Source organism: Microtus pennsylvanicus, chromosome 17 (assembly GCF_037038515.1).
Source record: "Microtus pennsylvanicus isolate mMicPen1 chromosome 17, mMicPen1.hap1, whole genome shotgun sequence".
Taxonomy (NCBI): Eukaryota; Metazoa; Chordata; class Mammalia; order Rodentia; family Cricetidae; genus Microtus; species Microtus pennsylvanicus.
The window spans coordinates 35038217-35055959 of NC_134595.1; the positions used below are offsets into that span (position 1 = coordinate 35038217).

The following is a 17743-nucleotide window of genomic DNA, read 5'->3' on the forward strand; positions in this document are numbered from 1 at the left end:
AGTTGACACGTTCCCGAGGTTTGCTAGACTGGGTATTTAGACTGAGAAGATAAGGAGAGCCCCATGAGCATCAGGCTATGGAGAAGAGGACAGGAAGAACTCAGTCCCAGTAGGGTAGCCCTGCTGTGTCTCTTCAGTGGAGCCCTTATAATATTGTCATAGGAGTCCATCGGGTTCACTACCCCCACCTTGAGTGACAGCCCAGCTGTGGGTTGCAGGATCCATCTTAGCTTAGCACCACATGCTCATAGAAATCAACAATGTGTGAGCCAGTTCTTCAACCCCATCTTGTCCATCTTTAAAGCCTGCCTGTCATCAAGCTTCCAGATCCTAGACCTTCCATCCAGGAAAGACCCCCTTTCTTATACTTGTGACAGCCTGGAAGTTATATTTAGCTTCTATTTTCTTTTCTGTTTTGACATCTACCTTCTCTGCCCTCTGAACACTGGAATAGATACAAATGTGCCTTCTACTTTTTTGTTCTTACTTGAGTGTCTCCTTTCTGTATGGGAAGCATAAAATCTCCCTTGTGGAGTCTTCCCTGTCCCAAGACGTGATGGGTGAACTCTGTATGTGGGACACACTGAACTTGGAGTGATGGGAAGACTGGAAATTCCTAAATGTGCAATGCAGAAATGCTGCCCCTTATCCCTGCTAGAGATCTCTAATGGCTTCTTTCTCTTACTCACTCTCCCTCCCATTTCAGTCTTGCCACAGAACAAATTGTGGTCCAAAGAAATTGCTAGAAGGGACCGGAACTCACAACTCAGTCTTGAACAAGGTAACTATACCTGGAGAGTAGTTCTTATTGCCATAGAGTCTATAAAGTAAAGGTGATCCTTAGCAGAATGTGTCTTGGGGAAAAACAGAAAGCAGTGAGGGGGGTGGCACAAATTACCCAGGATAAGCTGGGCACTCAAATTCTGAGGCAGAAAAATTGTGAGCTTGAGAACAGCCAATTGTACATAGTAAAATTCCCTCAAAAACAAAAGATACCTGAGAAGTCAATTAATTTCAATTCATGATATTAGGAACTTCAGTGCAGGTAGTTTGACCTCACTTGTTATGGTAGGGCATGACACCAAAGCAAGGAATTGGGAGAAGCAAGGCTGTTCACCTCATGGTGACCTGGAAGCAAGGAAAGAGAGAATTTGCCTGTGTCTTTCAAGGATACACCTCCAATGATATAACTTCCTTCAGCTCGAATCTGCCTGTTAAAGGTAGCACCAACACCTACTAGTGCCATTCTAAGGGACAGACCTCCAATATATGAATTTTGGAAGGAGGGGGTGCTTGAAATTCAAAGTGATTAGCCTCTAGTGAGATGTAGAATCCACCCAGAGCAACCATGACAACAGACAGTCAGCCTGATGTCCAGGATCAAAGAACCAGTGTCGGTAGCCAGATTGAAAGAGACTGACTACTCAGAAACAGTTGCGTCTTAGAGAAGCCTCTGAAGGAGATGGCCAGTATGGAACTGTGAAAGGTGAAGCAGTGTGTTCCACGGTGGCATCCAAGAGGAAATATTCTGTAAGAGAGATGTTCTTGATTTGTGCTGCCCTTATATGCACTGGTCTCTGACACCAGAAGTGTTGTGAATGGCGTTTTTCCACACCAACCAACTCTCCAGACTTCAACAAGGTGTCTTATGATGTAATTATATTCTGACAAAGGCTTCAGTGACACAAGACAACAGTCTACTTCATATGCTGGCTACAAATTCTGGGGTGTGGCCCATGCTTCTGGTCAACTGAACCCGTGGCCCCTCAGGCTACAGAACTGTTAGCATAGCTCATGAACCTCAAGGAAACATTAGCTTACAATTTATTAGAAAAGTTATAGCTCAAAAATAGTCAGCTAGGGTGAGGGGAGTTGGGGAGATGACTTCATTGTCGAAGTGCATACAAGCACAGTGGCTTGAGTTTGATCCCCTAAACTTGTGTAAAAAAAAAAAACTCAAGACACAGGGGCAGGAGCTATAATCCTAGTACCAGGGAGGCAGAGACAGGCAGCTCCATTGAGATCACTGCCCAGAAAAATTGATGAGCTTTAGTCCAGTGAGAGATTCCATCTCTACAAAAAGAGGTTGATGCCACCTGAGGAATGACACCCAAAGTCGTCCTCAGCTCTCCACAGACATATGCACACGAACAATAACCACATGGGAGAGGGACACCCCAAGGAATAATGTGGAGAGAACACAGCACTCTCTTGTCATCCCTCGGCACACCACCCTTCCTGCACTATGGAGTTTGTCAACCCAAATCTCTCTGAACAGAGTCTCTTAGAATCTTTAATAAAAGTTCCATCATACAGGCATGGTGAATAAAATCAGTAGCCATGTGATCAAGTCAACTTCTAGGTCTTCTCACCTTGGAGGTCAAGGTTCCCATACTGTCATCATATTTTGTTCCCCTGGCAGCCAGTCCTTCATTCCTAATGAATTTCCAAACTTTACATCTGTAGTATACACTGTAGTGGTAATAAGGAAGGTCAGCTATTCTCAAGGGTAGACTGACTCTTTTCATCTTAATCACTTGGGGACTCATCCAGGATTTGAGGAAATCTGACCAGAAACAGGGGGATGAAGACCAAAACAGCCATTTTCTTAGTATGTCACAGTTTCACGCTTGATGTTAGAAGAGATGGATTCGATATGACAAATGTTGCTTGAGATAAACTCAGATACGGACACTGGGTCAGGAAGCGCTGGGGGCACATGCAGGCATCCTATAGCCATGGGTATGAAGACAGGTCACCACCAGGTGCTAAAGTGGCTCAGGAAGGACCTTCTCAGTCAGAGCTGACCCTTACAACCTATTCTCATGACTCGAGTCTGATCTCGGGAATCATGGAGAGCTTATCAGCTCCAGATGGGCTCTGGATTGATGCTTCAAGGGCTCCTTCAGCTCTCACATGATAAAGACAAAAGAGAGTAACCTGTTTCAGCTCCTGAAATGAATATCTAATTTTTGTTCCTTAGGACATGGTGACAGCTGCTGTCAAGAAAGCCTGACCTGGTCACCCTCAGGTCCCTCCTCATCTGATGGTCTGTTCTCTTTGACTCTTGTTAACATTGCTGTCTCCTCCCATGTGAACTTGTTTGCTTTCTGTTGTTGTGATGAAACCCCATGACCTAAAGCAATATGGGGAGGAAAAGGTTTAGTTAAGCTTACAGTTTATAGTCCACCATGAAGGGACATCAGGATAGGAACTTGAGGCAGGGACTGAAGCAGAGGTCATGGAGGAACGCTGCTTACTGGCTTGCTCCTCATGACTTGCTCAGCTTGCGGTCTTATATATCTGAGGACCACCCATACAGGGGTGAAATCTTCCAGTGGTGTTATTAATCATCAGTCCAGAAAATGCCCCTGCAGATTTGTCTACAAGCCAATCTGATGGAGGAATTTTTCTCAATTGAGAGTTCTTCTTCCTAGATCATCATATCATGTTTTGTTGATAAAACAAAACCAGCCCACACACCTCACATGGGGGGGGGGTGCTCTTTCCTTGTGTTTCTGATGTCCACGACATTTTTTGTATCTGTAGCTTTTCCAAGTTCAGGGTTGACTAGGAAAGCTTCATCTCCTGTTTATCTTCCCCATATTCCTGAATTCAAAGTTGTCTACCTGTGGCTCTCTTGACTGACTAGACATGGCCTACATGCTCTGATCTTCTGTCCCGTGGAGGTTAGAGAGAGATGATGAACATGAACATCGGGGAGGCAGTGAATTTTCCCTTTGCGTTCAGCTCATACGATCATGACACAACTGGACCTCCCAAATGATACCTCCACTCGTTACAGGGTAACAGCTTGAGAGTCTCTCTCTAGGGGAGACAGACCAGTGGGGGAAAAAAACTTTTGATGTTTCATTTATTTACTTGTTTGTTTGTTTCCTTACTTATTTATTCATTTATATGATTATTTGAGACAGGATTTCTGTGTAGTCCTTGACTGTTCTGGAATTTGCTCTTTAGACAAGGTTGACCTTGAACTCAGAGATCAACCTGCCTCTACCTCCTGATTATTAGAATTAAAAGCACGTACTACCATGACCTGGCTCCTTTTGATACTTTAATTAAACCCTTGACCTTCCTTAAATTAACAAATACTTAAGCTATTACTTATTTAGAATACTCTAAATTCAATGTATTGATCATAATGAGTATTATAATATTCTGTTTATAAACAAAACTTATAATTAAATTATAAGTATATATTATACTTAATATAATAATGAATATATAAGAATATTATATTCTTTTTGATATATTGATACAGGTATTATTGCGGTAATCTTCTGAATGACTTAAAAATAATGATGTCTCATCGCATTTTCAGAAAATGAAAATTTTCATTTTTACTCAACTGTTAGGATTCAATTGTGCTTCAAGATCCAGGGCAGATTAGGAATGTCTGGGTTCAAATTCTGCCTCTGTGATCCCAGGCAGGTTATCTATCCTCTCTGGGCCCTGGTGTCATCTCCTATGAAAGGGATCTGACAGTGGTCCAGGCTCCAGATGGGCATCGAGTGAAGTCATGAAGAGCTTCAATACTCGTGTTTGGCACTTCATCTTTGTTGTATGCATTTCTTGTTTTTTTACTGATTCAGTTATCAGTGTTAATAATAACAAAAATAATAAATACCTGCTTCCAGAATCTAAGCTTCTCACATTGCATAAATGGGATTTTTTTTTCTCTCTGGATATCTAAAATGGACACTCACCATGAAATCCATTATTCCTCAGAATGGAGAAGTAATGATGGAGGAAAAACCACCCTCACCCAGGGAAGCCAAACTGAGAATCATCAATTCTCCATCCTCCAGATTCACAATGGTATGTATGCAATAGTATTTATTTCTTTATTCCATGACTCATTTTTGCAAACACATCTCCAGCACTTGGGAAGGGTGAATTTCAGGTGGGATATGTCATTTTAGAAGAGACTTCTTAAAATTAACACTTTATTTTAAAATGCTTTTGAAGATTCACTTACTTTTTTTTTTATCACTGTGTGTGTTTTCTGCATTTATATATGTGTGCCATGTGTGCCCCTGGTGCAAATAAAATAATTACAAAATAAAATCTGTTTTATCTGTGAGTTTATCTGAAAATGGACTATCAGAAAACCTCAATGAAACAGTACAGATTAACCACGTGAGAGGAGATACCACCGGTGACAACACTGATGGACTGCAAAGGCCCCAAGCAGCCATACCACCAGGCCCAGTTTCTGAGCTGGAAAGTAAATGGACTCAGTATTAGCATGAAGGGCTAAGCCCTGGGAGGGAGCAGAGGAAGGCTCTGGTGTCTGATACAAGAAGAAAACTGTTTAGGCACAAAGAAGCAAAGAGAACTCTTGATGCACTGTTGAGACCTGGAGGGGGCTGTTAAAAAAAGAAACCCCAGAGGAAAAAGAGTTGGAAAAATCTTACCAGGGAAAAGAAAAGTTAAGAAACAAGAGTTAAAGGTGTTGGCTAGGGAGTCCTGAAGCACAAATACCTCCCAGGGTGGGGTGGCCACAGGTGCAGATGGGGCTGGAAGTAGGAACGAGAGATGAGATCAAGGTGAGGGATGAAGGTGGAAACTGGGAAAGAGCAAGGCTCTGTGGGATCTCACCTGTGGCCTTTCTTCTTCAGATTCCTGTGAACTAAAAGTCCAACTGAGTGACAGAGATGCAAGCCTGGAGCCACACATCCCATTGCCCTGCAGCAACGAAAGTAACTATTGTTTCCCTTCCTGGCTTTGTTTGTCAGGTAGTCTGTATGGGTTTGGTAGAACTTTGTTTTGTTTGTTTTAAAAAATTCTTAATCATTTTCAAAATTGACTATTGAAAAAATTGTTACTCGTATTTGTGTTTGTGAGTGTAGCTCAGTGGTGGAATGCTTGTCTAGTGTTTGTGAGATCCTATGATTCAATCCCAGCACCGCAGACACACACACACACACACACACACACACACACACACACATACACACACACACATACACACACACACACTATACACACATGTACCCATGCACAAGCATCCACACACCCCACACACACACACATCATCTCAGAGGCAGCATACAGTTTTAAATATGAACATTGAAATGGCTGCATCAAGGTATATCTATTACCTCACATACATTTTCATAGGAAGAATATTTAAAATTCATGACCTCAGTGATTTCTTGAGAACTCAATATATTGTTAGTTTTATTATGTTGTATAATGGATGTCTTGAACTTACTCTTCCTGACTGAAATTTTATGTCCACTATGACCTCAGTCCTCCTCCTCACTTCCACTTTACTTCATCTGAGTAGGACCCTTTCCCAGGCCACCTAACATGAAATTATGTAGTTTTAGCTTTTCTGTGTAACATGAGAGCCGGCTTGTTCATTGGGGTTTCCATCACACCCAGTACCCCAATCTGGCAAGCCCCAAAGAAAATCACACAGAGATCTCCATAAGTTATAAAACTGATTGGCCCATTAGCTCAGGCTTCTTGTTAACTCTTACAGCTTATATTAACCCATTATTCTTATCTATGTTAGCCACATGGCTTGGTACCTTTCTCAGTGGGGCAGCTTACATCTTGCTTCTTCAGAGTCCTGGCAGGAGTGGAGGAATGGTCTTCCTCCTTCCAAGCATTCTCCTGTTCTCATCGCCCCACCTCTACTTCCTGTCTGGTTGACCACCTATACTTCCTGCCTGGCCAATCCGCATTTGTTCAAAATAAACAGATTGACAGAATACAGACAATTCTCCTGCACCACTTCCCCCCCTTTTGTTTTTTAAAACAAAGGAAAACACCCATAGTCCTTTTTTTGGGAATGTGGGCATGGTATTCTAGGCTACTTCTTGCTGGTTTGGGGGGGGGGGGGTGCTGCTAATCTTATGGAGACCTAAAGTAAATTTAGAATTACAATTAAGTCCTGACTGGAGTATCCTGTGACTCTTGATCATCTCAGGCAGCAGTCTTGAATCCATTCTGGATGTAGAACTCAGACATCTGGGCCATCTGTTCCTACCAAAGATTTCTCAGGTGGTCTTCCTTGATCGAACCTGGTTTTTCTTAATTCAGAATGAATCCACAGTCTTTCATTTCCTGTGGAAACAAAAGCAAAATCTCTTCTCCAAAGTAACATATCTTCTGACTTCAATTTTGAAGTCAAGGTATTTTCAAAATACCTATCTCGGATTAATTCAGCAGCATTTATAAGCAAATATCTTTTAGCAGCTGTTGCTCCTTCCTTAGCATTTAAACAATTTAAAGAGAGCATAATAGCATACAGTATCAAGATTCTCTGTGTATTTCCATCTTTATGCGGCTTTCTTTTAACCTCTATTTCTTTTACTTGTACTTTTCTTTTTGAGACAGGATCTCTGTATATCTTTGTCCTGGAATAACTCTGTAGACCAGGATGTCCTTGAACTCACAGAGATTCATCTGTCTCTGCCTCCCCAGTGCTAGGATTAAAGGTGTCCACCACCATACCTTGAATTCACAGAGGTCTGTCTGCTTCTGTCTCTCAAGCTTTGGGAATAAAGGCATGTGCTACTACACCTTACTACTCTCTTTCATTCTTTTTATTTTTAAGGACTTTAACCTTTATCCTGCATATATTTTTAACACACTGTAAACCATTTAGAGGTTTTTTTTGTCTTTGAATCTCTCTATACTGTATATCTCTCTCTCTTTTGACCATATGAGTCTTTAATTTACTAAGCAATATGAATGTTCTTCCTCATCCGTGTTGTCTCCACTGATGTGGTCTCCTTCACTTTAAGACTGTCTGGGAGTCTCTCCCATGTGAACACCACACTCTCTCCAGATACTGGCAGCTGTTCACACTGACACCATACATGGAGATTGTCCAGCTGTAAAAACTGTAGGTGTCTCGTCAACAGAATGATTTTAATCCCCCGAGTTCTGTGCAGTAGAGAAGACTGTCTAATCACATCATGGATCTATTTTCAGTTGTTTTTGAGGAAACTCCATACTGTTTTTTTTTTTGTAAGGCTGTAGGCACTTACACCTCACTCACACATACAGGGCTCCATTTCTCCAGAACACCAACACTTCCTCTTGCTTGTCTTTTTGGTGATGGCCATTCAAACCAGTGTGAAGTGACATAGCTTTGGAATTTCTTATTCCCTGACCGTGGTGCTGGGAACCCTTGTTTTTCCATGGTCATCTACAGTCCTATTGAATAGAAGCATTGTGGTTGGGCATCCTTTGGTAAAGAGAGAGCTTTTCACACTTGAGTACTGATGTTTGCTATGAGTTCTTTGTATATAGCTTTGAGATTTAACTGCATATGATTTCTGACTTTCAGATTAGGAAGGTATCGGATCCTGGCCCTTTTTTAAAAAATAGTTGAGTTTTAATTATGAATTTAACCTCATTTGTTGTAGCAGTCTTAAGTCAGACTGGAGACCTCTGCCTTCTGCCTGGACATTTACACCTTCCCATAAATTTGGAAAGTTTTCTGTTATATCTTTAAAGTTTTCATTCCCTGTTCCTTTAAAAAGGAAATAGGCCTAGCTTTTGAGGTGAGTCATTGGTCAAGATCCTAGAACTACAGTCTATAGCAGACTTGGAGACTCATGTCACAGTTACTGGCTTTGGCCTCATAGGGGCCTGCTTAGTGTTGAGTTCTCTGGGGCAGCACCAGCATTGAGGTCAAAGGTCAAACCTGGTTCTTGGCTTCTCAGTCCTCCCTCAGTTGCAAGTTTTCTCTCTCTCTGTGCTGTACTGAAGATGTTAGGGATTACTTAAAGTGGCCAAGCTCAATGTACCTTTTCTTATTTTCTTGTACCATCTAGGTGGTTCCCTTAGGCATTAAAAAGGTATTTTCATGCATACAGATGTTCAGTCTGATGTTGGGGAGGGCTGGGTTGGGGGATAATTACAGAATTGCTTTCAAATCAGCTTTTTCCTGTATTAAAAATACATTTTTAAATGTATTCTTTGCTTTTCTAGAATAGTAAACACACTATTTTTTATTTTTGCCCACATTGTCCACCCCCACCCAGACACAGTCTCTTGGTGAAATTAACATCTGTGAGGGGGGAGACTGTTGTTGTTCTCTTAAATAGAGGGGTACCTCTGGGTAGAAAAAGCAAGGAGAGGGAAAATGGAGACACCAACTAGAGAACAATAAGTAGCAATGCCGGACACGCAGGCAGGGTTTAGAACAACATGCAGCCCATCCTCCCCATGCTGGCTGAGGGATGGGATGACTGGTACCTTTCTTCTTAGAAGTTTAATGGAACAGGGATCCTGTAGGACATTTCCTATCAGCTTTCAAGGAATGAGGTCCAGGGGAGAGCCCTGCAGATAAAGACTGGGCAGTGCTGATGGGAGACCTTCAGTGATGCTTGGGGAGAAACACATGGAAGGATGAGCAGAGACATCCAGGAGGGGACAACAGGTCAGACACTAGATGTAGCAAGGCGACTTCCAAATGTCAGGAGGCTTTCTCCTCTTCACCTCCTTAGTCTTATGCTCAGAGTACACCTTGGCCTCCTTTTGGTCCCGGTCCTGAAATAAAGTGACTTTTCAAGTACAGAGGGGGCTGTGAGGTTGCCCTCAATGCTGCTGACCCCAGTTCGAGCTCCAGGGCACACTTGGAGACAGGAGAGAAGCCACTCCCACAGGTGTTCTCTGACTGCCCCACGTGCCATGGTTCACACGTGCTAGGTGAAAATACATAATCAATCAATTAATCAATGTAAAGATATAGAGGGAGAAAAGTATGAAACATAGGAAAGTAAACAAATAGTGGGAACCAGGCAAGGCACAGAGAGCCTGATAGAAGAGAATTGTCAGAATTGCTGTGAGAAGTGGGGACACCAGCATGTCACTTCTGCTGATCAGGGTAAGACATCCCGTCGGCGAAATGACCCTGTAATCCCCTCAGATCACCAAGGCCTACCTTATCTTGAGTTTCACTATAAAAGATCTGCTACTTCCTAAACACACACCTCCAGCCCAGGCCTCCCCTTTCAGCTCATTTTCCCAAGAGCCTAGAGACCTTCCAAAGACCCAACAGACGTCTCTATGTGGAGACTGTTTTGGTATCTTCTGTTCAATAATATAACAGACCACCACACACACACACACACACACACACACACACACACACTAGTGGTTTAGAGCTTCTCTAACCTCATTTGGCCCTGTGTTAATTACAATTTTCATCCTTCTCCAGCCTGCCCCTGTGTGCACGCCCAAGCCTAGTCACCCTATGTTGGACCCCATCATACTCACTTAAACTTTTGTCTGAATTTGCCTCTCCCATGTTGTTCCCTCCAAATCTCTTGTCTTCTGCCAAAGAAAAATCTTCCAGGAATGAATTGGAATGGAGACATGGCTCAGATTATGATGACTGGCTGCTTTGGCAGAGGACCCAGAATTGGTTCCTAGAAACCACAACCTTCTCTAATTCCAGTTCTGGGGAATCTGACACCCTTTCCTGACCTCCTCAGAAACTGCATGCATAAACCATCACACAGAGAAAGCACTCCCCTACATAAAGCAAAAATAAAATAGGTGCAAACCAGTTCCTGTGGCTTTTAGAGCCTAGTGCCTTCTGCAGCTCTCAGCACTCAGCACTGTCAGAGTGACAATGAAGGTTGGCATCCACACTCCTGTCCCCATCACTTGTCTCTTACCCTAGCACTACATCCCACCACATCTACTCTCTGTAGGCTCCTGCGTTTGTTATGCCCTGTCTCTGGGGCTTCTGCCTGTTCTGGAAACCATGCAATTTGGGGAAACAGTTGGATATAATCTCTTAAGTTTGAAAATGCATTTCCCAGAGTTTAACAATGACATTTCTCAGCAGAGGTGAGGCGAAATGTGTGTTAATCAGAAGACACAGGAAAGGCTGGGTGTAATACATGCACTCAGGAGGAGGAAGAGGAATAGCAGATCAGGAGTTCTAGGTCATCCTTGGCTAAGTAGTTTGCGGCAAGCTTTGGCTACAATGCAACCCTGTCTCAAAACAAATGACTCAAAACACAAATAAGAAAGAATTTTCCCAGCAGTGTTTAGCTTTAAAAAAAAATAATTAAAGCATAGTAAGTCAGCATATTTCTATCATTTGTTTGTTTTTGTTTCTTTTTTCAAGATAGGGTTTCTCTGTGTATCCCTGACTGGCTGTCCTGGAACTTACTTTGTAAACCTGGCTGAACTCAAACTCAAAGCTCCACCTGCCTCTGCCTCCCAAGCACTGGAATCAAAGGCATGAACCACCACTACCAGCCTAAGTCAGCATATTTCTATAATAACAAAAATAATAATACAGAAGAATCTCACAAACATATTAATACACATATGTAACTTATATATACACACATGTACATATATCAGTCTGAGAGTGTTTGACTTCTCTGAGAAGAGAGATAAGTTACATGGTTATAATTTCTTTTATATTGGTTATATAGGCAGCAAAATTAATTTAGGCTTTGAAACTGGAGATGATAGTTAACTTTGAGATTTACTGTAGGGACAGAGAAATGTGTCACCTAGAGGCCTCTGGGATGTCGGTCATCTGCTTTTCTGATCCAAGTGATAGGTTCTCTTTGCAATCATTTAAATACCACTTTTATATATAAATGTTAATCTGCAGTTAAAACTTTAATTTTGTCTTCATTTATTTTTTTGAAAGGGGGTCTTGCTATGTAGCCCAGATTGCCCTTGAATTTAACATTCATCCCGTCTTAGCATTCAAAGTGCAGGGTTTGCAGGTGTGTACGGCCTTGCCTGGTTACTTTTTAATCTTTAAAATATCAAACCAACTATCTATCCAAGGAGTCAGTGGATAGAATGGAAGGGAAGAAAAGAGTGGGAGGGAGATTGCGGGGAGAGGGTTAATCATGATTTCAAAATGATCTTCTGGGAAGTTAAATGAAAATTTTTGAGTGTATGTGTGTGTGTTTGTGTGCATACACATGTACTGGTCTGCATGTGTGCATATGTGTGCTGAGGCCAGGGGTCAGCCTCTGGTTGTGTTGTGCTTTGTAGCTGGACCTGGCTGACTAGTCTGGACTGCCTGTCTGGCCAGTGATGCCCTGGGATCCACCTGTCTCCATCTCCTGAGTGCTGGGATTGCAAATGGATGCCACGTTAGTGTCATTTTTACGTGGATCCTGGGAATCAAACTCATGCTTGCACACAAACACTTTGCAGCCTGAACTGACTCCTCAGTCCCTGAAAATAACTTATGCATTGTAATTTGGACCAGGAGCAGAGCTACCCAGACATGGAATCAAAATTTACCCTTGTTCTGTGAATCCGGTAAATATAAAGCAAGAAAATTCTTCAGTTTTCTTGAGCAGTGAACATCAGACCCATACAAGGACCGACCACAATCAGGCCTCTGAGATAATAGGTAAGGAGGACTGACAGAATTGCTACAGGTTCCCAGGCAAGAGGCTTAGACAAGTCATCAGGGTCCTTTGGGGACAGCGCAAGTAGCCAAGTGGAGGCAGGAAGGGAAAGAGGCCCACCAAAGCCAACCTTCACCTTAGCAGAAGGAGGTGGGGAAAATTAAAGGCAGAAATGAGAAATGGAGGCTGATAAATGGTGAGCCAGGCTTTCTTTTCTAAATTAAGAGAAGGCAGGTGTATGTGGTCAGGGGAGGATCGGTAGGAGTTAAGAAGAGAGAAAGAATATCAGGGAACCAAAATGTATGAGAATAGATGAACAGGGAAGCATACCAAGGACCAAGAGGTCCATCGCTGGGTACAGATGAAGAACAGGAGGATGAACAGAGCCAAGAAGAAAGCTAAGGAGCAAGAAGGAGTGAAAAAGAGGTAGGTGAGGGTGTGGGAAGTGAGAACCAGAATGAGGGTACAGACAAGATGCTTGTCAGTTGCTAAGAAAGACCACCTCTATGACAGTTCGGTCAGTTGTTGGTTCACAGCCTTAAAGGAACGGTGTACAGCCTGGAGTTAACTATTCAGGTCTTCTTAGTGTTCACACTCAGGTGTTCCCTACCGTGTGTGCCTGCTGTCACCCCTAAGGTGCTGCGGGATATGTGATCACACTGGGTGAAGGTGTGTCACTGTTTTACCTCACCTGTGTAAGGCACCTTCGGATTGGTTTAATAAAGAGCAAAATGGCCAACAACTAGGCAGGAGACAACAGGCAGCGCTTCTGGGCTGAGATGAAAACTCGGGGAAGAATCTGAGAGGTGGGGATTTTCCAGCGAAATACAGAGGAAGTTGGAAGTACTGTACAGAGGAAAGACAATGAGCCATGTGGCAAAACGTAGATTAAACAGGTTAAAGTTTTAAGAGCTAGTTGGGAACAAGCTTAAGCTAAGGACAAGCTTTCATAATTAATAGGAAGTCTCTGTATTATTAGGGAACTGGCAGTCCAAAAAAGTTCAACTCCACTAAGATGCTTAAGGCACTTTTTCTCTTTCCTTCATGCAGACCTTACCAGAGATAATTCTGATGATGGACCCAGATGCTCAGAGGAATCCACCTCAGTCACCTGCCAGTCAAGTAAGGACGCCCAGAGAGCAAGACAGGCTGTGGGCATCTGCTCTCAAGGTACTGTTTTATGATGGGTTTTGTTCTGAGTCTGTTCTGTATAATGGATCCCTCAAATCTGTTCTGTCCATTGAATTTCACTTGATTCTTTTGGAAAATGCAGGGAAATCATGGCATACACTTCAGAAGATTAATCTTACCCTATTAGTAGATAGAGTCATCCATTTTTAACACAATAGAAACAGGCATGTGTATGTGTGTGTGTATATGTGTGCGCATGCACATTTGGGCATAGGTTCATTTGTACAAGTACTGGTGTGCATGTTCATGGTGGTCAGAAGACAATCCCAGGTGCTCTTCCTCACCTTCTACTTTGTTTGAGACCTAACCTCTTGTTGATTGACATGTATGCCAGGCTAGCTGGACCACAGTCTTCCACGGATTCTGTCTTGGCTACCTATCCTGCTGTATGGACCCTAGGATTACAGTCCATTCTACAGTGTCTGACTGCACATCTTGGGTTCAGGTCCTCATGCTTGTACAACAAGCGATTTAACCACTGAGCCATCCCTCTGGCCTCAATGAGTTTATTTCTTAAACTAATTATCATGTTTACTAAGTGGTAGACTCATCCATTGATTTCTATAGAAACCAAAAGGCTTCCTGCTCCTTTATTGGAAGATCATACTTCCTCTAAGCTGAAACTTAGACAAGAGTCAAAAGCAATCATCCAGCTGTGTGGTTAAGTAGACAAAAATAGAGGCTCAAGACAAAACCTTTTGAAACCCAAACAAAATTCTTCATCAAGTCATGGCTTTTGGAGCAATATTTCAAAAGACTTTTCAAATAACACGCAGTTCTTTCTCTATAACATCCTTAAAGAACAACTAGAACAGACATAGATGTCCTTTTCTCCTAGTTGAAAAAAACCAGTCACAGATGATATGTGTCTATGTATTCTCCAAAGTCTAACGGAGTATTAGACTGTCATCCTGGGTGCTGAGTAGTTTCTTTCCTAAACTGTGGGATAGGAAGGTTTCTGGGTGTGATGTCATGAACCTGTAAGCCAGCACTCTGGGGGTGGAGCCAGGAGGATCAGGGGCTCAAGGTCATTCTAGGCTGCACAGGACTCTCTCTCACACACACACTCAAACACACAAATACAGAAATACACACACACGGAAGGGGGGCACAGACTAGAAAGGCTTGATTATCTCAGCCCTGTCTGGGTTGTTGGAAGATTAAGATTCTATAGTGTGCCCTTCGTGATCCCTTTCCTAGATCCAGAAGACTTTAGGCATGTGCTTCCTCAGGGAAAACACACTAGGACAAAACCTGAGGTCAATTGAAAACGCTTCTCTGTTTTAAGGTTACAAAAGAGCAAACTTTGAAATGGTGCCTTCATTTTAGTTGCTCATGTGTCTTCTGTGTGTTTGTTCTTTGTTATTGTTTGTGGGGGTTTTTTTGTTTTTTTTTTTTTCGAGACAAGGTTTCTCTGTAGGTTTGGAGCCTGTCCTGGAACTAATCTTGTAGACCAGTCTGGCTTCGAACTCACAGAGATCCACCAGCCTCTGCCTCCTCAAGTACTGGGATAAAAAGCCTGTGTTACACCTCCCTGGCTTTCATGTATCTTTTAAAAGTAGAAATGTGTTTTAGGTTTTAGACTACAAGTACACTCTGTGTCTATGGTTCAAAAGCAAAATATTATTTTTCATAGAAATGTGGGAAGTATCAGATCAATGGCAATTGTTCAACATAAGATTTTCAAGGTCTCTTTGTGTGTGTGTGTTTGTATGTGTGTGTACTTGTAGAGTCCAGAGGTCAGTATCAGGTGCTACTCTTAAAGAGACATTCACCTTGTTTTTTGAGAGAGGGTCTCTCATGGAGGGGGGGGGGGCGGCGTTAGAACTAGCAAATTTAGCTACACTGTCTAGCCAATGAGTCTCTCTAGCTCTGGGATTGCATGTGTGAGTCACCATGGATTGTAGAGATCCAACTCATGTCTTCATGCTTGTGTGTCAAGAACCTTACCAACTGAACTATCTCTTCAGGCTTTCAACATAAGACTTTCCAAGTTTCTCTACAAGAAACACAAGAGATAATGGGAATTCAAAAAGATGAGCAGGGGTGGGGTGGGGTGAGTAGGAAGTCAAGTCTTAGAAAGAAAAAGGCCAAGTGATTTCAGATGGCCCCTTGACAGTGCATTCCATCTGCCTTAGTCATCAAAATGGGGTTTCACTAACCTACTGTTCTGGTAATTTAGAAAGCAGACCCATGTGCAAGGATGGAAGCCAGGCTTTTTAAGCAGATTCAGGGTATTTCTAAAATTTCTTATTAGGGAATTTCCTACTAAGTTAATTCTTTTTTTAAAATATTTATTTATTATGTATACAATATTCTTTCTGTGTGTATGCCTGAAGGCCAGAAGAGGGCACCAGACCCCATTACAGATGGTTGTGTACTACCATGTGGTTGCTGGGAATTGAACTCAGGACTTTTGGAAGAGCAGGCAATGCTCTTAACCGCTGAGACATCTCTCCAGCCACCTAAATTATTTCTTGTTCACAACTAGGGGATTCCAGATAATTCTACTATTTGGTGCAGTGATCCATGAAGTTACATGTTCAAGACACTAGACTGTACCAGAAGTTGGCTAAAATTGCAACTTCTGGACTATGGGATGTCTAAATTGAACTGTAATGGCTCAAATGTTATCCAAGCATTCTACATAAGCCTTGATGCTGCAACTCTAGGGTAGCACTTTTTGCATTCTTCTTCTCTAGTCTTATCAGAAAATCCAAACTCACCTAGAATTATTTATCTGGACAAGCCCAGCTGAGAGATAAAATGAAATAGAGCATAAATAAATTAATAAATAAATAAATAAACTAGTAAAAGGACACTCTCTTTACTCCATGAGATTGTACCTATTAATACTAAAGAGCTGAAATAGTGAATTTAGTTTCTGCAGTGGCTCTATAGTTTATAGAGTATAATAAGAATAGAATTCTTCAGTTTATTTATAACACTGTCATTTGTCATTAGCTTAGAAAGTCTACAGACAATAATTGTGCTATTTACATATCAAGCAGATATGGTAAGTCTGAGGTTTCTCTGTCCTGCCCCGTGCTACAGTCATTCAGTCCCAAAGAATCACACAGAGATCTACATCAATTATAAACTGATTGGCTCTTCTTATTAACTAATTCTTATAACTTATATTAACCCATAATTCTTGTCTGAGTTAGCCATGTGGCTTGGTACCTTTTTTGGCAAGGCAGTCACATCTTGCTTCCTCTGAGGCTGGGATGGACTTAAACTTCCCTCTTTCCAGAGTTCTCATTGTACCGCCTCTACTTCCTGCCTGGCTACTGGTCAATCAGCATTTTATTAACGACAATACAAGTACAGACCATTGTCCCACAGCATAAGGGCTGCAGAGATGGCTCAGCAGTTAAAAGCACTTACTGCTTCTGCAGAGAATTCAGGTTTGGTTCCCAGCACTGAAACTCTCTCTGCAGGCCTGGCGTCCTCTTTTGATCTCCAAGGGCGCCAAGCCTGCATGAGATGCACAGACAAGCAAACAATCATGTGCAAAATAAAACGTTTAAATCTTTTTTTTGGTTGTGAGCCTAGCCTTTAACGGCTGAGCCATCTCTCCAGCCCTAAATCTTTCTTTAAATATCAATTTACTCTTGATTGCCAAGATTTATAACAAATTATTTAAAAGTAAAGGCCAATTTTCAGTCCCCATTTAGTTACTTGTTCCATTTCACTCTATGCGTACTAAAGTCAAATATGTGAAGATACCTGTTAATGCTCAACATTAATATATCTGATTTATGATGCAGAAATTAAACACTCAGTTGGTACATCAATTGTCACGCTTGTCAAAACAGCTTCCTTTTATAATTCTGAAATAGGTTATTAGGACAGTCAAAAGACAAAATTTAAATTCAGGAACAGACCATATTTACTTGATTGACCAAAATTTAAAAATCAAACAGATTTCATTTCTAGAACACATCAAAGAAATTTAACGTATGGTTTTTGAGAAATGCTTTCAAAGATACCTACATTGCCAGCATTACAATCTGATACTTTTAATAGGAGTTACCATACACTGTTCATATACCATCTTCTGGCATTACATCTGATACTTTAATCATAATTATTATAATGGTCAAAGAAGTTTAGTTACTAGTTACTATCAATTGACTTATATATAAGTCAAGTGTGTTCAC

The 17743-nt window shown here is 41.8% G+C and overlaps 1 protein-coding gene across 7 annotated transcripts in view; it reads left to right on the top strand.

Moving 5' to 3' along the window:
- The window catches only part of LOC142836735 (nuclear autoantigen Sp-100-like), a 60792-nt gene that overhangs the window by 11568 nt on the left and 31481 nt on the right, over positions 1-17743 (top strand). For 6 of the 7 annotated variants that reach the window (XR_012908162.1, XM_075951261.1, XM_075951263.1 and 3 more), the window contains exons 4-9: positions 707-781; positions 2984-3049; positions 4750-4839; positions 5643-5723; positions 12245-12391; positions 13440-13559. Coding sequence is in view for 6 of the 7 variants with exons in the window: in XM_075951261.1 (XP_075807376.1) it covers positions 707-781; positions 2984-3049; positions 4750-4839; positions 5643-5723; positions 12245-12391; positions 13440-13559 (579 nt within the window). In the remaining variant the exon portion in view is untranslated. The remainder of the gene's footprint in view (positions 1-706; positions 782-2983; positions 3050-4749; positions 4840-5642; positions 5724-12244; positions 12392-13439; positions 13560-17743) is intronic. The other variant, XM_075951262.1, reaches the window with a different exon arrangement.